The 26,522-nt window shown below is 35.9% G+C and overlaps 1 protein-coding gene across 1 annotated transcript in view; it reads right to left on the bottom strand.

Moving 5' to 3' along the window:
- Window positions 1-11,606: 11,606 nt before the first annotated feature.
- Window positions 11,607-26,522, bottom strand: part of HDX (highly divergent homeobox) — a 195,752-nt gene continuing 180,836 nt past the window's right edge. Inside the window, exons 8-9 of the mRNA XM_044235562.1 lie at window positions 16,150-16,272; window positions 11,607-12,065 (exon numbers count right to left, since the gene is read on the bottom strand). Coding sequence (XP_044091497.1) covers window positions 11,940-12,065; window positions 16,150-16,272 — 249 coding nt within the window. The 3' untranslated portion in view covers window positions 11,607-11,939. The remainder of the gene's footprint in view (window positions 12,066-16,149; window positions 16,273-26,522) is intronic.

Raw genomic sequence — 26,522 nt, 5'->3', positions numbered from 1 at the left:
TAATTTTTTATTATGTTATGTTCGTCACCATACAGTACATCATTAGTTTTTGATGTAGTATTCCATGATTCATTTTTTGCATATATCTCCCAGTGCTCCATGCAATCTGTGCCCTCTTTAATACCTATTACTGGACTAACCCAGCCCCCCAACCCTCTCCTCTCTGAAACACTCAGTTTGTTTCCTGGAGTCCATAGTCTCTCATAGTTCATCTTTCCATCTGATTTCCCCCCCTTCAGTTCTCCCTTCCTTCCCCTAATGTCTTCCATGTTATTCCTTATGTTCCATAAATAAGTGAAACCATATGATAGTTGTCTTTCTCTGCTTGACTTATTTCACTTAAAATAATCTCCTCCAGTTCCATCCATGTCGATATAAATTGTGGGTATTCATCCTTTCTGATGACTGAGTAATATTCCATTATATATGTGGACCCTTTAAGTCCAAATGTAATTGACAGTAAAATACCTTGGTGACAAATGATTACATAGGAATGCTCTCAATATATTACAAGAAAAAAATGCAGGACATATAAAAGCATATTCAGTATAATCCCAATTTTGCTGAATATATGTAATATGAAGAAGAAAAGACTGGAATGAAATATGCTAAGACGTTAACAATGATATTATTGGAATATGGGGACTGCAAGTCCTTCCTTTTTTCTTTATACTATCTACATTTTCTAGAATACCTAAAATGAATATGTATTACTTTTGTAATATAATACACACAAGAAATGTAAAAAAAAACCATAGTATCAAATGTTGTGAAAAACATTATTCAGTATTATGGACATACTCATCCATTGACTGTCTCTTAAATAGATATATAATTATTCTCATTCATTTTTTTTAAAAATTGTGATTATTTTTTTTAATTTATTTTCAGCATAACAGTATTCATTATTTTTTCACCACACACAGTGCTCCATGCAATCCGTGCCCTGTATAATACCCACCTCCTGTTACCCCAACCTCCCACCCCCCGGCCACTTCAAACCCCTCAGATTGTTTTTCAGAGTCCATGGTCTCTCATGATTCACATCCCCTTCCAATTTTCCCCAACTCCCTTCTCCTCTCTAACTCCCCACATCCTCCATGCTATTTGTTATGCTCCACAAATAAGTGAAACCATATGATAATTGACTCTCTCTGCTTGACTTATTTCACTCAGCATAATCTCTTCCAGTCCCGTCCATGTTGCTACAAAAGTTGGGTATTCCTCCTTTCTGATGGAGGCATAATACTCCATAGTGTATATGGACCACATTTTCCTTATCCATTCATCCGTTGAAGGGCATTTGGTTCTTTCCACAGTTTGGCGACTGTGGCCATGGCTGCTATAAACATTGGGGTACAGATGGCCCTTCTTTTTACGACATCTGTATCTTTGGGGTAAATACCCAGGATTGCAATGGCAGGGTCATAGGGAAGTTCTATTTTTAATTTCTTGAGGAATATCCACACTGTTCTCCAAAGTGGCTGCACCAACTTGCATTCCCACCAACAGTGTAAGAGGGTTCCCCTTTCTCCACATCCCCTCCAACACACGTTGTTTCCTGTCTTGCTAATTTGGGCCATTCTAACTGGTGTAAGGTGACATCTCAATGTGGTTTTAATTTGAATCTCCCTGAGAGCTAGTGATGATGAACATTTTTTCATGTGTCTGATAGCCATTTGCATGTCTTCATGGGAGAAGTGTCTGTTCATATCTTCTGCCCATTTTTGATATGATTGTCTTTTTTGTGTGTGTTGATATCCAGGATCATTATAGATCCTGGATATCAACCTTTTGTCTGTACTGTCATTTACAAATATCTTCTCCCATTCCATGGGTGGCCTCTTTGTTTTTTTGACTGTCTCCTTTGCTGTGCAGAAGCTTTTGATTTTGATGAAGTCCCAAAAGTTTATTTTCACTTTTGTTTCCTTTGCCTTTGGAGACATATCTTGAAAGAAGTTGCTGTGGCTGATATCGAAGAGGTTGCTGCCTATGTTCTCCTCTAGGATTCTGATGGATTCCTGTCTCATGTTGAGGTCTTTTATCTATTTTGAGTTTATCTTTGTGTACGGTGTAAGAGAATGGTCAAGTTTCATTCTTGTACATATAGCTGTCCAGTTTTCCCAGCACCATTTATTGAAGAGACTGTCTTTTTTCCACTGTATATTTTTTCCTGTTTTGTCAAAGATTAATTGACCATAGAGTTGAGGTCCATATCTGGGCTCTCTACTCTGTTCCACAGGTCTATGTGTCTGTTTTTATGCCAGTACCATGCTGTCTTGGTGATCACAGCTTTGTAATAAAGCTTGAAATCAGGTAACGTGATGTCCCCAATTTTATTTTAGTTTTTCGACATCTCCTTAGCAATTCAGGGTCTCTTCTGATTCCATACAAAATTTTGGATTATTTGCTCCAGCTCTTTGAAGAATACCGGTGGAATTTTGATTGCAATGGCATTAAAAGTATAGATTGCTCTAGGCAGTATAGACATTTTAACAATGTTTATTCTTCCGATCCAAGAGAATGGAATGGTCTTCCATCTTTTTGTGTCTTCTTCAATTTCTTTCATGAGTGTTCTATAGTTCCTTGAGTATAGTTCCTTTACTTCTTTGGTTAGGTTTATTCCCAGGTATCTTACAGTTCTTGGTGCTATAGTAAATAGAATCGATTCTCTAATTTCCCTTTCTGTATTCTCACTGTTAGTGTAAAAGAATGCCACTGATTTCTGTACATTGACTTTGTATCCTGTCACGTTGCTGAATTGCTGTATGAGTTCTAGTAGTTTGGTGGTGGAGTCTTTTTGGTTTTCCATATAAAGAATCATGTCATCTGCGAAGAGAGAGAGTTTGACTTCTTCATTACCAATTTGGATACCTTTTCTTTCTCTTTGTTTTCTGAATGCTGTTTCTAGGACTTCTAATACTATGTTGAACAAGAGTGGTGAAAGTGGGCATCCTTGTCTTGTTCCTGATCTCAACGGGAAGGCTGCAAGCTTTTTCCCATTGAGGATGATATTTGCTGTGGGTCTTTCATAGATAGATTTGATGAGGTTCAGGAATGTTCCCTCTATCCCTATACTTTGAAGCCTTTTTAATCAGGAACAGATGCTGGATTTTGTCAAATGCTTTTTCTGCATCAATTGAGAGGACCATGGGGTTCTTCTCTCTTCTCATATTAATTTGTTGTATCACATTGATTGATTTGCAAATGTTGAACCATCCTTGTAGCCCAGGGATGAATCCCACCTGATCATGGTGGATAATCTTTTTAATGTGCTGTTGGATCCTGTTGGCTAGGATCTTGGAAACACTTTATCTCTCCATCCATTTTGAATGTCAGTCTTGCTGGATAAAGTATTCTTGGATGCATGTTCTTCTCATTTAGTGCCCTGAATATATCTTGCCAGCCCTTTCTGGCTTGCCAGGTCTCTGTGGAGTCCTAGCGTCTTTCAAGAGATTATACCTACAATTATGATTCCTCAATCTGACTATCAGGTGTCGTGATGTTTTTTTGGAATGTATAATCTTGGGTGGAGACCGTTCAGCCTCTAGTACATAAACGCTGGTTCCATTCGTGAGATTGGGAAAATTTTCATGAAGAACTTGTTTCACTATATCTTCTAGACTTCTTTCTTTCCCCTCCCCTTCAGGGATTCCAATAATTCTGACGTTGGAACATTTCATGGCATCATTTATTTCCCTGACTCTGTTTTCATGGTTTCTAAGCTGTTTGTTCAAGGCTTCCTCCTGATCCTTTCTCTCTGTTTTTCCTCCAGATCACTAATTCTATCTTCTGTCTCAGTTACCCTAGCTTTGAGAGAATTTAGATTAGATTGGAACTCATTTAGAGTATTGTGAACCTCCTTCCTGGTAGCTTTAAGCTCTGCCCTAACATTGTGAACATCATCTCTCCTCGCTTTCAGCTTGGCCCTAATCAATTCTGTTTGGTCATCTATGCCTTTCTCCAACCTAGCTATTGCCTGGATAATTGTTAGCCTGAATTCTCTTTCCGACATATTGTCTATGTTGATAGCCATTAGCTCTGTTGCAGAAGGTCCATCCTCTGTACTTTTCTTAGGTTGGGCATTCCTCCTCCTAGTCATTTTGGTGAGAGATGACTGAACAGATGTAGCTGGATGTATCAAACATGGTGCAGTCATGGAAAACTTCTGAGCAATCAGGATTCCCCACCCAAGTGAGAGAAAAAAGAAAAGAAAAAGAAAAAAGAGAGAGAGAGAGAGATAGGAAAGAAAGGGAAGATGAAAGAGAAAGTTCAGCCCAAATGGTCCCCAAGGTAAGATTTATGAAGTAGACAAAAACACACAAACAAAAAGACTGATAAAATTATATGACAAGAGAAAAAAATATATATATATGCAAATTAAGGAAGAACCTCGTCAAAAAGAACCCCAAGTGTAAGAATTATATGCTATCAGGATAAACACAAAAACAGAGAAACACTGGTGGAAGAAAAAGATGGGAGAGTGGTTATAAATTCTCAGTGTGGGTGAGGAAGGTTGTTTTGATTCTTCCTGGATGGATCTTGATATCTTTGTTAAAGGACTCAACTTTCCTAAAATAAAGGGGGATTAAAAATTGGCTTAACTATAGGGGTAGTATTGATTGGGGAAAGGGGATTACTTTGAAGTTTAACTCTATATGAATATTAGAAAATAAAAATAAAAAGGAATAAACTAGACTAAACTAAACTAAAATTTAAAAAAAAGGAATTCAAAAAATAGAAATGCAAAAGAAAAACATAGGTGTATGTATCAAAAAGTTCAGGTTAGAAGGTTATTATGGAATTTGATGTACTGGACAGCTCGCTGTGATGGTAAATAGGTTAAAAAAATTATCTATATATTAAAAAAATGAACCAGAATAGTGGGAACGAGTAAAAAATAAAAGTTTTCCTATGAAGTAATGGTTGTTCTCTTGTAGTCCTTTTTTTTTTTTCCTTTCTCGGTTTGTTTTCTGGGGGAGGGGCCTGCCACGTGGGTTTTCAGTCAATGATGTTCCCTGAGTTAATTCCTCCCCCCCCCCCCCCCGCAAGGGGTTGGGCTCTGAGGAAACTGTTTTTTTTTCAGGCTTTTGTTCTCTGGCGGTTTTTATGTTTGTTCACTTTTTTTTTTTTTCTCTCACCTTGACCGCTTTTGATGGTTTTTGTAGTTTTAGAGGAATACAAACTGCACCCCGACCTCCCTCTCAGAGAGAAGCCTCAGTCTGGCTGCAGAGCCCAAATAAGTTCCCCCTTGGCTGCTGGCAGAGCAGGTTCCAAGTCATGATCCCTGGGGACGCAGGATCTTTTGCCTGTACCCAAAGCCAGGGCAGTGGCGTCTGTCTGGGCAGGTCCAGACTGCCAGAGAGGTTCCAAGCAGCAATCACACACTGAGATTTTCCCACTGGCCCAGGCTGGGAGCGCCTGGTCTTTCTGGGTCTAAGAGTGCCCGGGTTGCGCGCACCAATTTCGGGGAAGGCTGTGAGTCGCGCACCGGTCTCAGGCTCTGAGAACGGGGTGCAGGTCTGAAAGCACCAGGCTGGGCCTTCTAGTACCTCTCTGGGGGGAGAGTTTGGTGCACGGCTCTGAAACAATGGCGCATATCAAAGGGTGCTGGCTGGGCCTTTGTACCTCTCTCAGGGGAGTATCTCAGGCTCTATAGCAGGGCTCAGGCATTCTGCCGTCAGGCATGGCTCCCATCCCCTCACAGGAGCTGGTCCCCACGCATTCTCGGGTGTGCTGGCGGCTTAGGGACCAAGACCTGGTTTCTCTGCTGTACTCTCTCTGGCTCAGCACCAGGGGAGGCTGTCCTGGGACCAGGGACTTAAGCCCCAGTCCCTAGCTGCCCCGATTCCCACAATTCCTCTCCCCCCCCCACCGTGATCCTTTGCTCTTTTGGAGTGCTTTCAACCAGTCTCCAAGTTAATGCTGGTCCCCAGATGCAAGGCACTCTCGCTCGTATTGGGGGTATTACTTTCCAACCGGTCACCTCTGGTGGCTCCCTCCCCCTTTTGTTTATCTTCCGCTATCAGTCCGCTGTTCCCACTCCACTTTACCGGCCCACTGGCGTCTTCTGCCCCTGTAGAGATCCAGACGTGTATAATTCTGATCTCAAGCTGATTTCATGGGTGATCAGAGTTCTTTAGTAGGTAATCAGCTCACTTTGGGGTACAGGTTGAAAAGGCACCTCCTCCTACTTCCTCGCCATCTTGTCCCCTGATTCTATTCCCATTCATTTTTATAAAATGAAAGGATTTCACCACCTTAACTCAATGTTTTTGCAGACTGAGAAACACTTGGGTCATTTGTAGTGCATGTTTGTATGTGATTTTTTTCCCCTTGCAACACTCTTGAACTGGGAAGGAAAACTGTTGATGTGCTATTTTAAACTCACCTCCTGCCCTCTCCCATTATTTAGGTAACACGAGCAGTTTTCATTGGTTTAAGATTTTGACAAAAAAATGCATGGGCATATTTTAGCCAAATTAAAAGCATGCTCTACTGGTGTCAAGGAGAGGCAGATTTAGATGCAACCTTATCACTTTAAAAAATTTGTTATGGGGCGCCTGGGTGGCTCAGTGGGTTAAGCCGCTGCATTCGGCTCAGGTCATGATCTCAGGGTCGTGGGATCGAGTCCCGCATTGGGCTCTCTGCTCAGCAGGGAGCTTGCTTCCCTCTCTCTCTCTCTGCCTGCCTCTCCGTCTACTTGTGATTTCTCTCTGTCAAATAAATAAATAAAATCTTAAGAAAAAATTTGTTATGAAAATAACATTCTTTGCTTATTCGGTGGCAATTTACTTTCTGGTTTTACTATTTAAATATCCTTCCCTGGACAAATCTTTTCATCTATCACTGAATATCCACTCTAGTGCATTGAAATTGGAGTAATCCTTTTTTAATTAAAGTCAGTTAAAGATGATGTACTTGAAAGCTTGGAATTCAACCAAATTTTCACTTGAGCATTCCATGTTCTCCCTTCTCTGAGACATAACACCTTATTATTGTCTGCATTTTGGGGGGTCTTTTTATCAGAGCCTTATTTTGGGAGGAAAAATTATCTTTAAAAAAGGAATAATGCTTTAAATACAAAGAGTTATGGGGCATCTGGGTGGCTCAGTCAGCTAAGCATCTGGCTCTTGATTTAGCTCAGGTCATGATCTCAGAGTTGTGAGACAGAGCCCTGCATTGGGCTTCCCATTGAGTGTGTAGCCTACTTAAGATTCTCTCTCTTTTTCTCCCTCTGTCCCTCCTCCCCCTCATTCTTGTTCTCTCTCTCTCTCAAAAACAAACAAACAAACAAAAACCACAAAGACTTAGAAAAATAAACATTAAAAGAAAGAAATAGATGTCTATTAGTTGGAAATCATTTATTGCCTCTATAAAATTTAAATAAAAACCCTATAAAAGATCACATTACAATGATGTAGTTTGAAGGTGGTAATATATTTCAGAGGTAGTATCAGTAAAATGGGATGCAGAATCACTTAAAGGAATTACTTAACAAGTTAACATAAAATAAAATTTCAATGCAGAGCAATATATACTCAGTATAAACTTTAACGGAACAATCAATTATAGTTTCATGAAAATATTATTTTATTCTCTTTCCCTCTTAAGAAATCTGACCTTAATAATGGTTTGTTTGGGGCAATAGTATGCTGACCATAGTCTCACAATTTAGTAGGATCCTCCCTTATATCATCACAAAATAATAGCCTGATATGATGAGTATACTAGTGTTGTCTTCCAAAAATAACACCAACTTCAAAGATAAACATTTACTCATCTTTTAGACACTATAGCATTGATAGCTCCTTAAAGGGCTAATATGTCAGAATTTGTCATTTTTTAGGACCTGAATGAAAATCTAATATATTTTTTTAATTAGGCAATACTCCTCCTATAGCTTCACTACAATGTGGAGAAAGGACAGGCCTTAAAATATTAAGAATTTCTTCTAAAAATGATCATAAACTATTGGGTTAAAATGAGGAAACTATTCCTTGGAAATGGGCTGAATGTTCCCTCCTCCCCCCAAACATAAAGCAACAAAGTCTAATTTAGAGCCTACAATTCTTCTAAATACATAGCTTCTGTTTTTCCTATAAATTTAAAGATGACTGGCTATGAAAGTGCCTTAAAATAGATACTGTTGTCTTTGGGGCCTCTTTGACATTTCTTGAAGTTCTGGTAGTATACACAGCACATGATGTGATTGGTTTGTAGCTTTTTCATCTCCAACAATAACATTTTTATCATGATTACATTGGTAAGCATAGAAGTTCTAATGTTGATATATGACCTTACAACAAAGCATCCCCAGTTCCCATAGAAAGAACAACTTTCTTTCTTTTTTAAGATTTTATTTATTTGACAGAGAGAGAAAGAGAGGGAGGATGAGCAGGGGGTAGGGGCAGTGGCAGAAGCAGACTTCCTGCTCAGCAGGGAGCCTGATGCTGGGCTCCATCCCAGGACCCTGAGATCATGACCTGAGCCAAAGGCAGCTACTTAACAGACTGAACCATCCAGGTGCCCTCCAAGAAGTCCAATTTTCTTTTCTTTTTTTTTCCAGTGTTCCAAAATTCATTAAGAACAATTTTCTTTTAATTTTCCTTGCATATGCTAAGTTTCCTATTTTCCAGGGTAACTATAGTTCTCATTTTCTTGTAACTAATGTTAGCTTGGCTGGAATGAGGAAGGTATCTTCAGGTTATTTTTTAAAACCCATTTTAAAGTAAGTGTCCTTAGATAAACATTTGTTACTTAGAAACTGCTTGGCTATCCTAAGCTGAAAGCAAACATCAAAGTGTAATTAAAAGGAAAAAATTTAAAAAAATTTTTACCTTGGTATCTGTCATTGTGAGAGATGCTTCAGATAGTATAGTCTGTTTTAATGTGTCAAAACCCTAAATCATGAGAGACTACGGACTCTGAAAAACAATCTGAGGGGTTTGAAGTGGCGGGGGTGTAGGAGGTTGGGGTACCAGGTGGTGGGTATTATAGAGGGCACGGATTGCATGGAGCACTGGGTGTGGTGAAAAAATAATGAATACTGTTTTTCTGAAAATAAATAAATTGAAAAAATTTTAAAAAAATTAAAAAAAATGAAACATTAGTTGTTTTTCTCCCCCTAGTCATGAAGATGTCACAAAAGCAGTCAAACTGATATTTTTCTGCTTTAAGATGTCTCAAAAAATTCCAACCTATTATGTGTTAAAAAATATATTTTCTTCATAATAAACTTTTGATACTTGATTTTGGCAACTTCTAAAAAATCTGTAGTACTTAATTTAATTCTGTCAATTGTGATTTTTTTTCTGGATGCAGCTGTTTCTTTTGGTCCCTGGTACAGACCAACTACATTTCATTTTTTAAATGTTTTAATTTTGAGAATAAAATAAATAACTCTGGTGCTGAAACACAAAACAAAAGGATTCCTAAGTGTACTGTTTCTATTTTAATGGAACTTTAAACAGGAACAAAGAAATCATCAATGTGTCCTCTCAAAATTGTAGATGATAACTTTTTCTAGGAATCACACCTAACAATCTTTAAGTTTATTAAAATTTCTACTTAAATAACTTTTATTAGTATCTCTGAGAAAGTGAAAAGACATAATTCGTTTTGAAGTTTATGCCTTGCTAAGGAGTAGAAATCAAATGTCCCTATAGCAGAGGCTCAATGAATATTTTTTGATTTGGTGTCTAATTGCTGAGGTGTAACCGATACAATCTGTAAAGCTGAAAGATGTAGGAGAGAATTATCTATCCTTACTTGGTGACAAGAGGGTGTGGTACATAAACAATGAATCTTGGAACACTGAATAAATAAAATAAAATTGGGGAAAAAAAAAGAACCAAATAAGAAAGAGCTTAAATTGGAGCAGAAGAAATTACAGTTTAAAGATAAACTCAGTGAACAGGATGGAGCTCCTAGGAGAGACTTGAAAGCCTGGAATTTGTTCATTCTATCCTATGAGATGGTTTCTACATTTACTGTGCATAGTAGGGACTCTCTATCTCATGGAGGAATTGACTGATAAATTTATTCCTAATGTCTGAAGTTCTTTTACTCAGAACTCTTTTTCTGAATGGAGTTTTACTTCACAGCAAGGAGTACTAAACATTATTTGAAAAGAACTGTATGGCTTTCATCTAAAAGGGATCATACCTAACCACTGAAATATTTCTGTTAACAAAAGAACCATAGCAGTAGCATGGCAATAGTCATAAACAATAGCTGACAAAATAAAGGATTACCAACGGACATTTCAGGGTCAAAGATAAACATGACTGCCTTTTTGCATTCATAAATAGGTATCTGAATTCCAAGATCAAAATTGATTTTGCTTGCCAATTACAAAAATATGTGACATAGAAACTTGATAGCCAAAAGAGCCATCTAGTTGGAGCATCTGGGTGGCTCAGTCAGTTAAGCATCTGACTACTGATTTCAGCTCAGGTCATGATCTCAGGGTTGTAAGACTGAGACCTAAATAGCGCTGTGGGATGGGCATAGAACCTGCTTAAGATTCTCTCTCTCTCCCTCTCCCTCTGCCCTTCCCCCACCTCTCTCTTTCCCTCTCTTAAAAAAAAATGAAAGTCATCTAGATACTTGATTAATCTTTTAGGAATAGATAGTAATTTAACAATGCAACACAACTCCACACAGCCAACTCGCAAAAACATGATGCCGTATGCTCAGGGAGAAACTAAGAAACTGGCATTTTCCCTTCTTTGGGTCTTGGTAATACCAGCTGGTACCCCAGAAGGAACAGTGTGCAAAGTATTGTCTACAGTGTATGGCCATCTGGTACCTACTAATAGAACAACTGGGTGGCATGCCCATTTTAGGAGTGTACTCACAGAAAAGTGTCCAGGAAATTCAGAGGACTGTGATTTACAACCACAGTAGTGTATAACTCTTTTTTGATATTATCCTTGGTGGATGGCTCTGTACAAGCCTCAGATGAGAATGGGGCAAAATTTGTGACAAAACTCAGTGGCTAGATTAAAAAAGAAGACTCTACCTTACCTTGACTTCCTGTTTCATAAAATGTAAGAATTGAAAAAGTATTATGAAGATAGTGATAAAAGTGTAATATTTGTGCAAAACTTCATCTAACTTAGTTATACAGATTTACTAGTAGAACGTGAATCTTACCAATATTTGTCATTTGCAACAATTAAGAATCCCCATTAAGACTAATCTTTTACAACATTTTGTTTCTATACACTTAATAATTTATTTGATATCATGTTGGTTAATTACTTTTCCATAGTGATTTCCCCCTACCGCCCAAATATTTGGGTTAGAAAATGGAAGAATATCAGCAATTTACAATTATAAACCAGTGATCCTTAAATTTTCATTCATCAGCTGAAGTCAAATTCTCATAGGAAATCGAAAATATATCCTAGGACTCATTCAGGTAAAATAATTTTTAAGGTTTTGTTTTCAAATTTCAGTCCACTTTCCTGAGTAAAGGTGTATGTAGCTGATAGGTAAAGGAGAGAGAATAAAGATGTAATGGCTACAAAACAAAGCTAACCAAGCTTTAGTAACTTGATAAGTAATGCTGAAATAATTTTATTTTTATGTTTCGGGTCAAAACTATTACTAAAACTAAGATTCTTCTAAAAACCAAACAAAAATCTTTCAGAAATTAGACATTACACATTTCAGATAAACTGTTAAAAATTAAATACAAATGTTCCCCAGAGTTTTATCAGTTTGGAAAGATTTCTCAAATGATGCTTTTAAATTTCACATACATTTTTACACTGTAGCCATTATATCTTGTCCATTCTTCACAGAATATGTCAGTTCCAACAATATGTTTTACCAACTGAGGAATTTTGAGGCAAGAGAATGCAGTTATCTGGAAATGCACAACTGTTAGGCAGTCAAAAGTCTGTATGTATCATGTACCCCCCGTCAAATCACAAGCTGTCTGAGGCATTTTTCTCTGATAAAGAAGACACACTGAATGAGGTATCATCAGGCTCTGGTGAGGCATGATTGAAATCCATCTCTTCTAATTCAGGAGGTAAATCTGACAGCAGTGCCTGAGCCAGAAAAATCAATTTTTTAGAATTAGTATGTGGACAGGTGTTTTTTATTTTTTCAATTTTACATTAATAAATGCTCTCTTTTGTCAATTTATATTCATGGACTTAAAGAATGAAACATTTCTCTTCAGGACCTTATACAGTATCTTACATAAAAGAAAACCTCTTCATACACTATTAAGGAAGTAATAAAATACTAGATCTTGAGAGTGTGGATTATGTAGAGTGAAACCCTGGATAAAAGGCAAACTATGAGGGAAATGCTCAACTATTCTGGACAAAGTGCTTTGAAGTATTTGAGAAAAGTGATTTTCATACTAGTTTTTAAGTCTTCACTTATCACTGCTAAAGGGTTTTACAATTATATTCCTTATTAAAATACTCCTGCCCACTTATACTGTCCTTTATAGAAAAACACATATCACAGGACTAGTATGTACTTCACTAGGAGAAAGAACTTATTAGGGAAAATCTCAGTTATTCCACTTTAGACTAAACATTAATAACTTGAAAATTCCAAGTAACTTTTTTTCTTTTCTAAGGCTATGCCCATATCTATCGATGGTCAAGCACCCACCAAGGCACAGTTGGACAGTAAATCTAGCTGTGAAATTATATCTCTAGGGGACTGCTCATTTCTTCGTTGGAGTAAATAGGATAAGCCAAGAGTCATGGACTAAGCTTTGCCATGGAAAAAATGTTTCATCTGGAATTGTATAACATGTATCCATACAAAGGAAATAAATGATTAATACATTTTTATGTGGCTGACAGTCCTGATGCCCATTTGACCATAAAAAATACTGTGAACTAAATGATTGATTTGATGCTTCCAATATTAATAATGTATCATATCCGGGTACTTTAAGACAGAATTACTTGTAGTGTGGACTTTTGGTGCAGTGGTAAATAAGGACCAAAGGAACATGGACAAATGCAAGCTTGTCATTACTGAATTAAGGAACAGAAAGGGCGTACTGGAGAATTTATGAAATCCACTGTTTAAATAAGACAGTATTTTATTCTCTTTATTAAAATAAATGTCATTTATACATTTGTCTTATAGCAGAGAGACAAGATTAGAAACTTTCTCCTTTTTGTTACTCTGCATAAGGAAAGACTAACTCCTATCTGATGGGAAAGTTATTTGTTTTATACTCTTAAATAGCACATGAACCTCTTGCTGAAATTTGGAGAATTCACAAAGCAGTCATCTACTGGTTCTACATGCTTTCTAAGGTGCTAGGTTGCAGTAATAGAACACACAGCCATTTTCTTCTAGAATAGTTGTTTATCACTAACCCAGTCAAGGAGAAACAAAGCCTTTGCTGACATTAGTTGATCATAGTTTAAGAGAAATACATCACTGGATTTAGTTCACTTTGTAACTGTGAAGAAGCCATATGAAAAAAGGCAAAGTCCTCCACTCACATTCATTGAATATGTGCTTAGAGTATTAGAAAGTCAAGTAAATGAACATACTTGATGACATTCTAAATTCTCATGGGGATACCTTCAAGTCAAAAGAGGATTATTATTTTTTTTTGTAACTGAATTTTATGTAGCTGACTGACTATATATAAGGCAGCGTGGGGCACTGTTAATACATGAGGTCCACTTCAAAATTCTTTTAGTATCTTACTGGATTGCAGCATTGACATACTGAACAAATCTATGGATTATGACAATTGCTAGAAATGCCTTTTACATATATATTAAGTAAACACATAACTTTTTTTTTTTTTTACTATAGATTCTTCATCAGTCTATCTTTAGAGACTCATCTGGTGCCATTATTCCCAAAAGATTAAAGCAATTCCCAAATATATCATCTGTCTTTATAATACTTATGCAAAGCCCTGGGGTATCAATGCCAAATTCCATAATATTAATCATTCTTATCCTCCTTACAAAGTGGAAAAATTTAAGTTCAAGAAAAGCAATTGATCTGGCTGGGATCACACAGTGAATTATCAGGAGAAGAAAGACACTAATGATAATACAGTGGTGGCAAAATTATTTTTATTTAAAAATGGCTATTAATTAAAAGAAACCCTTTGGGTAATCTAAAATTTCAATCAGACAGTGCCATATATTTTTTTAAAGCCTGGACTGCTTTATTGCAGAAAAATATGCTGTGAACCACTCATCTCAGTTTACCCAAAGCAAAATTAATTGAAAGAAATTAAGAGTTTTTAAAATAAGAAACCAATGACAAAATGGTTTTCTTTTATTAAATAGAATAAAAATTGCTTTCTTCTATAAATAAAACTTCTAAGTATCTCATAATGTGAAGATCAGTAACTTAAAAGATCACCTTAATAACTTTTGTAAACTACTATTGGTGTCTTCTATACTTATACATGTGTTATACCTGATCTCAACTATAAAAATTAGTATTTTCTCTTTGGATGATGAGCATATAGGGTATGAATTTCAGTGCAATTTTTGTATAATTTTCTCTTTTTTATGGCCAATGTTTTTCCATATCTTAGTTCATCAGTATTCTATCAGAGGAAAAGTATAAGAGGAGAAAAGTAAAATATACAATAGTTATTTTTCTTATTTGTTAGTGGTCTTGGGAAAAGAACCAAGTCATTAGAAGTAGAAACAAAATGCAGTCTGTGTGCTGTTCCTAGATATCAAGACACATAGATAGATGTTGCTAGTTATCTGCCAATGTAACTCTGAATTCAAAACCATGCTTTAACTTTTGGGACCAGGCCCACACTCCAAGTTATTTCTGAAGGTGAACCTAATTTTTTTACAGTTATTGAAAATTTACAGTACCCTTGGGACCATGTTTAAATCTGCCACCTTATTCATTCAAAATCCATAGTTTACATTCCTAAAAAACAAACACACTTTCAATATGCCATGGAATATGGAAAATGAATAACTCATGTAATACAGCAACATGCTTAAATAAAGCTGGCAAAGCTAAGTGAAGACTACTGTCTTGGAATGTCTGTGTGTGCGAAGCACAGGGAAAGTAAACTTATAAAACTGGGCACATACTGTACATGCTTGTTTGAGTCTCATGAGTAAATTCTTTTCTTTTAAAAAAGAATTGTGGGATGCTAATACTCTTCTTTTTCCCTGGAGATATCTGGGATGAGCTACAAATGAGCAGTCTTGCTTGGATATAAGGGATGAATTTTTGTACAGTATGCATGAGATTTCTTTCCTGAATAAAAACCTACAAGACTGCTTCCAAATTAATGGTTACTTGTGTGACCTACTATTCACTGAATGTCTCAAGAATAGTATACCACTCAGGCAAATTTGGTATCATTTAGTATTGAGTGTAACATTAGAAAAATTCTATAATTCTAAAGCAAGCTTAATATATTTTTATATACATTTCACATAAAAATGAGACAACATGTGTAATTTGGGAGGAATTTGTAAATATAATTCCATAGTGACAAATAAAAGACATCTTTGGGGTAAAGGAACCAAGCATTCTAGTTAAATTGGGAAAAGTAAATGATGCACTGTGATCACAAAGAATTTTACAAAGTAATTTCATATTTCTTAGTGATAAGCAACATATTTTGAAATAGAAGGTATTTAAACATTTGTGAAATCTATTGAGGTCTGGAAGGTAACTGAAATACAGAAGAGAGGCAAATGCCTCACCTTTTTTTTTTGGAGTTCCAATAAAACTTTTTTTATAAAAACACACATCAAGTTGGATTTGGCCCTGAACTCTGCACCAGAATATTTTATTCACGAAAGATTTCAAAATGTGTGTTTCTCCAGTTAGGGTAGCCCAGACTCTACAAACATGGAGAATTTCTTTAAAATTCATTTTTAAAATTATTTTTTCCTTTTTAACTCTAGCCTGAAATTAACAAAGTATAAATCAATTATTTTGATTTTCTATTAAGGCAGCACACAAATATCTGAATATCTACTCTTAAAAATACTGTGCTAAAAAAGTTATAAAGTAACAAATCCTTTCTTGAGGCAGGCAGGAAAGAAGTATAAAAATTAAAAAAAGTATTAAGAACTCAAATGTGCCATGTCATTTTTCAACATGATACATTACAGCTTACTATTCTCTTCTGGCACCTACCTGTTGTTGTTCCTTATCATCAGCTTTCATAGCTAGTATCAAGCTTCTAACAAATGTCTGAAGTTTAAAGTATTTTTGCTTTTGAATCTCTAGCTCATTTTCAATGAATCTGACTTCTTCATTCTGAAGGAGAGAAGATCAAACAATACAATTACCCTATGCAAACCTAGGACTATACATGTTTGATGCACAATAAAATTCTAAAAAAGCAATCAAATTAGGAGGACAGTAAAGAAGATGTGGTCCATATAGACAATGGAATATTACTCAGCCATCAGAAAAGATGAATACCCACCATTTGCATCCACATGGATGGAACTGGAGGGGATTATGCTGAGTGAAGTCAGTCAAGCAGAGAAAGACAATTACCATACTGTTTCACTCATATGTAGGACATAAGGAATAGAGTGGAGGACCACAAGGAAAGGGAGGGAGAACTGAATAGGAAGGAATCAGAGAGGGAGACAAACCGTGAGAGACTCTGGACTCTGGGAAACAAACTGAAGGTTACAGAAGGGAGAGGGCTGGGTGGATGGGGTAGCCCAGTGATGGGTATTACGGAGGGCACATGTTGTGATGAGCCCTGAGTGTTAAACACAACTACTGAATCGCTGAACACTACAAAAAACAGAGAAGAAGATAATATTTTGGCATAAGGAATATAAAGCACAGAAGAAAATTTTACTTTTTAATTTTAATTAATTAATTTAATTTAATTTACTTCTAAATTTTAATTTTTCTTTTACTCAAAGACTACTCAAAGCAAATCACAAACAGAAAATAATTTGCAAGGTCAAAAATACAATCAAATAAATTCCAGTAAGGTAGAACTCAAGAAACAGTGCCCTTTTGGAAAGAGTCCTCCTATATTAAACCTAATTAGCATTTAGATTAGGATTAAGAATAGGCAAAGCCCAATTAAGCCCAATTATAGAGCAATAGCAGATGCAGTAATGCAGAATGTACCATTCACAAAGCCAAATACTGAGAACTAAAAAGATTATTTTGCACCAAGGAGGGACTAAAATTACTACTGTCTTTGTCTTAAGTAGTTGTTGAGTTCCCTGCCTTTATGTAGGAGTCTGTTATTCAGAAAATATCTCCTAATATGCCACTGTGTACCACTGAGACACAGTTTCCTTTCACTACTTTTGTTAGTTTGGTAGGAAAAAATAATATACTAGGATTTGGGGAGATTTTAATGCCAGGTCTACTGATAGCTGTGTAAACTTGGGCAGGCCAAACTCTCTGTGATTCTGTTTACTCATCAGTAAAATGGATATAATACTAGTAATCTTTGGCAAATCTAGGTTTGAGGGTTATATGGTCACAAAAGTGTTCTGAATAGATTTTATATTAAAGCTACAGTAATCAAGAAGTTACAGTTTTGGCAAAGGGTGGACATATAGATCAACGGGACAGAAAAGAGTCCAGAAAAAAAATATATACAGTTGATTTTCTTAAAACGTGCTGAGGTAATTCAACAGACAAAGAAAGGACAATCTTCCAAAAAACAGTGGTTGAATAAATGTAAATTCATATTAAAAAAAAGATAATCAACTCTTACGTCATATACACAATTTAACAAGAAATTTGCAAAACCTAAAACCATAAAGCTAGAGGAAACGGGAGAAATTTTTTGTGTCTTTGGGTTAGGCTGTTTCTCAACAGGCACAAAAAGCATGAAACTTAAAAGAATTCATTAAAATTAAAACAAACAAAAACCCCTTTGCTCTTCAAAAGACACTTAAGAAAATAAAAATATGAGCTTCATATTGGGAGAAAATAAATGCAAATCACATAGCTGATAAAATACTTGTATTCACAATACATAAAGAATGCTTATACTACAATTTTAGGATCACAAACAGAATAAAAACAGAGAAAATACTTACACACTTCATCAAAGAAGACATGTGAATGACCAATAAGCATGTGAAAAATGCTTAATATCATTTTTCATTAAGGAAATGCAAATTAAAACCCCAATGAAATATTACCACTAACATATTACAATATCTACAGTTAAAAAGACTGACAATAGCTAGTTCTGGTGAGAATGTGGAGCAATTAGATGTCTTGCACATTGCTGGTAGGATTATAAAACAGTACATATGCTTTGGAAAATGTTTTGGCAGTTTCTTCTAAAATCAAACATTATATAATCTTTCTTTCCTACCATCTGACTCAGCACTACTAAGTATTTACCCAAGGGAAATGAAACATGTGTCCACAGAAAGATATACATGAATATTCATAACAACTTTATTCATAATAAACAGAAACTAAAAACAATACAAGGGTTCATCAGCAGGTAAGTAAATTGTGGTCTTGGTTACAGAACTGTGTCCACTTGTCAAAAGTCATCTAACTATACAAAGAGGTGAACTTTATTGTATGGAAATTATATATCGAGAACTTGATTTAAATTGTTAGCTGGTCCTCTTGCAGGGAAAAAAAAACATAGAAATGTTAAAAATAAGCTATGAGTAAAAAAAAAAGCTATCAATGAAACTAGAAGCTGGTTTTTTGAAAGAATCAATAAGATCGATAAGCCACTGGCTACACTAATCCAAAAGAAAAGAGAGAAAGCCCAAATTCATAAAATTATGAATGAAAAGGGAGAGATCACAACCAACGCCAAGGAAGTAGAAACAATCATCAGAAGTTATTATGAACAGTTATATGCCAATAAGCTTAGCAACCTAGATGAAATGGATGCATTCCTGGAAAAATATAAACTACCAAAATTGAACCAGGAAAAAATCGACAACCTGAATAGACCGATATCTAATAACGAGATTGAATCAGTGATCAAAAACCTCCCAAAAAACAAGAGTCCAGGACCTGACGGATTCCCTGGGGAATTCTACCAAACCTTCCAAGAAGAAATAACACCTATTCTCCTGAAGCTGTTTCAAAAAATTGAAGCAGAAGGAAAACTTCCAGACTCTTTCTATGAAGCCAGCATTACCCTGATCCCCAAACCAGGCAAGGACCCTACCAAAAAGGAGAATTTCAGACCAATATCACTGATGAATATGGATGCTAAGATTCTCAACAAGATCCTAGCCAACAGGATCCAACAGCACATTAAAAAGATTATCCACCACGATCAGGTGGGATTCATCCCTGGGCTACAAGGATGGTTCAACATTTGCAAATCAATCAATGTGATACAACAAAATAATATGAGAAGAGAGAAGAACCCCATGGTCCTCTCAATTGATGCAGAAAAAGCATTTGACAAAATCCAACATCCGTTCCTGATTAAAACGCTTCAAAGTATAGGGATAGAGGGAACATTTCTGAACCTCATCAAATCTACCTATGAAAGACCCACAGCAAATATCATCCTCAATGGGAAAAAGCTTGCAACCTTTCCATTGAGATCAGGAACAAGACAAGGATGCCCACTTTCACCACTCTTGTTCAACATAGTATTAGAAGTCCTAGCAACAGCAATCAGACAACAGAGAGAAATAAAAGGTATCCAAATTGGTAATGAAGAAGTCAAACTCTCTCTCTTCGCAGATGACATGATTCTTTATATGGAAAACCAAAAAGACTCCACCCCCAAACTACTAGAACTCATACAGCAATTCAGCAACGTGACAGGATACAAAGTCAATGTACAGAAATCAGTGGCATTCTTTTACACTAACAGTGAGAATACAGAAAGGGAAATTAGAGAATCGATTCTATTTACTATAGCACCAAGAACTGTAAGATACCTGGGAATAAACCTAACCAAAGAAGTAAAGGAACTATACTCAAGGAACTATAGAACACTCATGAAAGAAATTGAAGAAGACACAAAAAGATGGAAGACCATTCCATTCTCTTGGATCGGAAGAATAAACATTGTTAAAATGTCTATACTGCCTAGAGCAATCTATACTTTTAATGCCATTGCAATCAAAATTCCACCGGTATTCTTCAAAGAGCTGGAACAAATAATCCAAAATTTTGTATGGAATCAGAAGAGACCCTGAATTGCTAAGGAGATGTCGAAAAACAAAAATAAAATTGGGGACATCACGTTACCTGATTTCAAGCTTTATTACAAAGCTGTGATCACCAAGACAGCATGGTACTGGCATAAAAACAGACACATAGACCAGTGGAACAGAGTAGAGAGCCCAGACAGACCCTCAACTCTATGGTCAATTAATGTTTTACAAAACAGGAAAAACTATACAGTGGAAAAAAGACAGTCTCTTCAATAAATGGTGCTGGGAAAACTGGACAGCTATATGTAGAAGAATGAAACTCGACCATTCTCTTACACCGTACACAAAGATAAACTCAAAATGGATAAAAGACCTCAACATGAGACAGGAATCCATCAGAATCTTAGAGGAGAACATAGGAGTAATCTCTTTGACATCAGCCACAGCAACTTCTTTCAAGATACGTCTCCAAAGGCAAAGGAAACAAAAGCGAAAATAAACTTCTGGGACTTCATCAAAATCAAAAGCTTCTGCACAGCAAAGGAAACAGTCAAAAAAACAAAGAGGCAACCCACGGAATGGGGGAAGATATTTGCAAATGACAGTACAGACAAAAGGTTGATATCCAGGATCTATAATGAACTCCTCAAACTCAACCCACACGAAACAGACAAACACATCAAAAAATGGGCAGAAGATATGAACAGACACTTCTCCAATCAAGACATACAAATGGCTATCAGACACAGGAAAAAATGCTCATCATCATTAGCCCTCAGGGAGATTCAAATTAAAACCACATTGAGATATCACCTTACACCAGTTAGAATGGCCATAATTAACAAAACAGGAAACAACATGTGTTGGAGAGGATGTGGAGAAAGGGGAACCCTCTTCCACTGTTGGTGGGAATGCAAGTTGGTGCAGCCTCTTTGGAGAACAGTGTGGAGATTCCTCAAGAAATTAAAAATAGAGCTTCCCTACGACCCTGCAATTGCACTCCTGGGTATTTACCCCAAAGATACAGATGTTGTGAAAAGAAGGGCCATCTGTACCCCAATGTTTATAGCAGCAATGGCCACAGTCGCCAAACTATGGAAAGAACCAAGATGCCCTTCAACGGATGAATGGATAAGGAAGATGTGGTCCATATACACTATGGAGTATTATTCCTCCATCAGAAAGGATGAATACCCACCTTTTGTAGCAACATGGACGGGACTGGAAGAGATTATGCTGAGTGAAATAAGTCAAGCAGAGAGAGTCAATTATCATATGGTTTCACTTATTTGTGGAGCATAACAAATAGCATGGAGGACAAGGGGCGTTAGAGAGGAGTAGGGAATTTGGGTAAATTGGAAGGGGAGGTGAACCATGAGAGACTATGGACTCTGAAAAACAGTCTGAGGGGTTTGAAGTGGCGGGGGGTTGGGAGGTTGGGGTACCAGGTGGTGGGTATTATAGAGGGCACGGCTTGCATGGAGCACTGGGTGTGGTGAAAAAATAATGAATACTGTTTTTCTGAAAATAAATAAATTGGAAAAAAAAAAGCTATGAGTAGTCTCTGTAGCTGGAGAACTGGTCTCAAAGAGCATAGCAGGACTTAACAAGGTATGTTCAAAGAGCTGCATAGTAGGTATTACAATTAGTTAATTATATGCTAATTTTTATTGTTTCAATTGAGAAGATACAGTTACAATAATCATATTCAATCTGTGAACTGCATCAATTATTTTATCAGTTTAGAACTTATTTTACTTAATAAAACTGCTTCCTTTTCAGACCATTTAATATCAAATGCATCATCTGCAAATAAATATTTAAGCTAAATTCCTTATCCACAGGCACCTGACAATCTAAATTATAAGTAAGCATTATAATAAAATTTCACATGCTTCTGCCATATTATGTTTGACTAATTCTAAACTTTTTTTTTTTTTTTTTTTTTTTAGTATTCACTGTCAGAGCAGTAGTATTAGTAAAGTGCTGACTCAGAAGTCTTTTCAAATCAGGACTGTAGTGTCTGCTTTGAATGCATAGTCTTAATGAGCTGCACTCACAGTCCATTAGAAAACATTTTAAAAATATTAACTTACATTTGCAGAAATCACAAATCATCTTTCAGTATACAGATCTCTATTTTCTATGCAAATATTTCTTCTACTCAGTATTTATGCAACATTTGAAAAACAAACAGCTTTAAGATAATTTAATAGTGCAAGTATTTTCTTCTTGGAGCTTTTTTTTAAAAGATTTTTAAAATTTACTTGACAGAGAGAGATAAGTAGGCAGAGAGGCAGGCAGAGGGAGGGCTGGAAGCAGCCTCCCCACTGAGCAGAGAGCCTAATGTGGGGCTCAATCCCAGGACCCTGAGACCATGACCTGAGCTGAAGGCAGAGGCTTAACCTACTGAGCCACCCAGGTACCCCATGGAGTTTCTTTTTGCAAGCCTGTGAAACATTTCCTAGATTAAGGCAGAAATTTATGTATGTATGTATGTGTATATATATTTAAAGATTTTATTTATTTATTTGACAGAGAGAGAGAGATCACAAGTAGGCAGAGAGGCAGGCAGAGAGAGACAGGGTGTGGCGCCAGCAGGCTCCCTGCTGAGCAGAGAGCCCGATGCGGGGCTTGATCCCAGAACGCTGAGATCATGACCTGAGCTGAAGATAGAGGCTTAACCTACTGAGCCACCCAGGTGCCCCTTGGAGTTTCTTTTTGCAATCCTGTGAAACATTTCCTAGATTACAGGCAGAAATTTATGTATATTTTAGGGACTTTCCTAAGTAAGTGTTGTCTTTGTGAGAGGAACTAGTAAGATAACATCAGTCACTGAATTGCACAAAAGATCCAGCTCTAATTTCTTGTTAAAATCTTCCCTGCATTCCTAGTAATCTTTGTCAATTCTTCTCCAAGAAGATTGTAGGGAGAATTCAAGGCTTCATATGGACAGGAGCTCTGATATCTGAGCAGGTAATCAATGGCTGTCCAAACTGAGGTGTTATTTTATGATGTAGCTACTCATAACTCAGAGATTGAGCTCACCAGTTTGTCTCATAAGCATTTTGTATTAGTCAAAACTCCTAGCAATGTGGATTTCTAGCAATCAATCAGAAAACCCACTATGTACAAACTGAATATTGTATAGTAATAGTTATCGAATGCACACAAGTAACCATTCTTTCATTTTGTTACACTGAATCTCAAGAATGAGAGATTTTTTAATTCAATGTGGGAGAAGAGTTAGAGTGATCCAGTTTTTAATCTTAATTGATTTTATGTAAATGAGCATTTGCATACTGCTATTCAAAGTTTTTCCAAGGATAAGTAAACTAACTTCACTCATGCGAACTAAATGCTGGGCACCTTTGTGCTGGAAACTAGGGCCAGGGAACACATGGATGACTAAGATAAATCTCTGCTTTCAAAATACTTATGATGAATATATTTAAGAAACCAACAAAGTGATTATGATCCCAAAACAAGGAACACTAGCATGCATATGCAAAAGAGAACACAACTGTTCTCTGAAAAAAGACTGAATTTCAAAACTGATAAGCTGTTTTTTTAATTTATTTTTTATTGTGTTATGTTAGATAAGCTGTTTTAAGTCAATATTCTGAAATCAGCAATAAGAACCACTATATGGGGTTTTATTTACCCTTAATTTCTATCTTATTTTTCTTTCTGGGAGAAAATAGTTTTCAATCTAACTAATCTCCAATAAATCAATAAGGAAAAGACATTAATGTATTAGAAAATTGGGCAAAATACTTGAAAAGTTACTTCAAAAAGATTATAGAAAAAGCCAATATCATAATTAAATATTTAGGTATATGAATTACCAGGAAAATGAAAATTAAAACCACAATACAATAATATTTCAAATGAAACAGAAAGGCTAATAACATGTAAAAATCAGACAGTACTACTCAAGGAGATTAATAGAATTCCTATTCACTGATGTTGGAAGTGTAAAATTGGGAATTCCATTACAGTTGAACATTTTTACATCTTTTCTTTATAATCCAGCAGTTTCATATGCATAAGCATGGAAGTGTATATACATTTACACATATACATATATTTTATATATATTAGTTTGCTACATAATTATTATTATTGAAGTAAAATTGACATACAATGTTATATTGGTTTCAAGTATACAAAATATTGATTTGACAAGTTTCTCAATGCTCATGACAATAAGTATAGTCCCAGTCTGTCACCATACAATGTTACTACAATGTTATTGAATATATTCCATACATTGTACTTTAGTACTCTGCAACTTATTTATTTTATAACTGGAAATTTGTATCTCTTAATTCCCTTCATCTATTTTGCTCATTCACCCAACCTCCTCCTCTCTGGCAACCACCACTTTGTTCTCTGTATTTAAGTGTCTGTTTATTTTGTTTGTTCATTTGTTTTGTTTCCTGAATTCTGTGTATAAGTGAAACCAAACGGTATTCATCTTTCTCTGTTGAATTCATTTTAATTAGTGTGATACCCTCTAGGTCCATCCACGTGGTTGCAAGTGACAAAATCTCACTCTTTTTTTATGGTGAAGTAATACACATACACCACATACACATAAACACAAACACACACACACAAATGATTTCTTCTTTACCCATTCACCTATCTACGGACAGTTTGGAAGACTATGTTTCTAGGAATTTATTCATTTTTCTAGGTTGTCATATTTGTTGGCATATAATTTTTCCACAATATTCTCTTAATTCTTCATATTTCTGTGGTATCGGTTCATATTTCTCCCCCTTCATTTTATTTGAGTCATCTCTTTTTTCTTGATGAGTCTGGGTAGGGGGTTATCAATTTTGTTTATCTTTTCAAAGAAGCAGCTCTTGGTATCATTGATCCTCTCTGTTATTTTTTTGTCTCTATTTTACTTACTCTTACTCTAATATTTATTATTTCCTTCCTTCTACTAGCTTCAGACTTTGTTCTTCTTTTTCTGTTTCCTTTAGGTGTGAGGTTTGGTTGTTAATTTGAGATAGTTCTCATTTCTTGAAGTATGTCTCTATTGCTATATAAACCTCACTCTTAGAACTGCTTTTGCTGCATCCTAAATATTTGGACTGTTGTGTTTACATTTTCATTTGTCTCCATGCATTTTTTAAATTACCTTTGATTTCTTCATTGACCTATTGTTTGTTCAGTACTGTGTTGTTTACCTCTGTGTGCTTGTGTTTTTTCCAGTTCCCCTCCACCCCGTGATTGATTTCTAGTTTCATACTATTGTGGTTAATATTATGCTTGATATTATTTTAATCTTTTAAAATTTATTGAGACTTGTTGTATGGCCTGATATATGACCTATCCTGGAGAATGTGTCATGTGCCCTTGAAGAGATTGTGTGTTCCTCTGCTTCTGCGTAGAACGTTCTGGAAATGACCATCAGGTTTATCTGGAGTAAGTGCCATTCAAAGCCAGTTTCCTTGTTGATTTCTGTCTGGATGATCTATCCACTGATGCAAGTGAGTTGTTAAAGTCCCCTGCTATTGTTGTATCACTGTCAATTTCCCCCTTTATGTCTGTTAATATTTGCTTTATGTATTTCAGTGCCATGTTGGGTGCATAAATATTTAAATATTTATAATAGTTATATCGTCTTGTTGGATTTTCCCCTTTATCATTATGTAGTATCCTTGTTTGTCTCTTATTACACTCTTTGTTTTAAAGCCTATTTTGTCTCATATAAGTAGTGCTACCCAGCTTTCTTTTTTGCTTCCATTGGCATGGTAAATATTCTTCCATCCCTTCACTTTCAATTTACATGTGTCTTTAGGTCTGAATTAAGTGTTTCGTAGGCATGATATAGATGAATCTTGCTTTTTTATCCATTCAGTCACCCTGTGCTTTTTGATTGGAGCATTTGGTCCACTTGCCTTTAGAGTAATTATTAATGGATACATACTTATTGCCATTTAAAAAATTGTTTTCTGGTTGTTGTGGTAGTTCTTCTTTGTTCCAGTCTTCTCTTGTTTACTTCCCTTATGTTTTGATGGCTTTCTTTAGTGTTATGCTTAGCTTCCCTTCCATTTATTTTCTGTTTCTTGTAATTTTTTGTCTTGTAGTTGCCATTGCATTCATATATTACATTTTCTGTGTATAGCAATCTATAATAAGTTGATGGTCACTTAAGTTTGAACACATTCTAAAAGCACTAAATTGTGACTTCCTCCTCCACGTTTTATGTATATGATGTCATATTTGACATCTTATTTCATGTATCCCTTAACTGATTATTTTAGGCACACTTGATTTCACTACTTTTGTGTTTTAACCTCCATACTGGTTTTATAAGTGACTAATCTACCTTTCACTATATGTTTGTTATTCCCATGAATGTTTCCTTTCTTAATTTTCTTACTCCTAGTCATGGCCTTC

The sequence above is a fragment of the Neovison vison genome, chromosome X, assembly GCF_020171115.1.
Source record: "Neovison vison isolate M4711 chromosome X, ASM_NN_V1, whole genome shotgun sequence".
In the NCBI taxonomy this organism is placed as follows: Eukaryota; Metazoa; Chordata; class Mammalia; order Carnivora; family Mustelidae; genus Neogale; species Neogale vison.
Note: the sequence above shows the minus strand (reverse complement) of the source record. Positions and strands in the feature narration are given on the sequence as shown.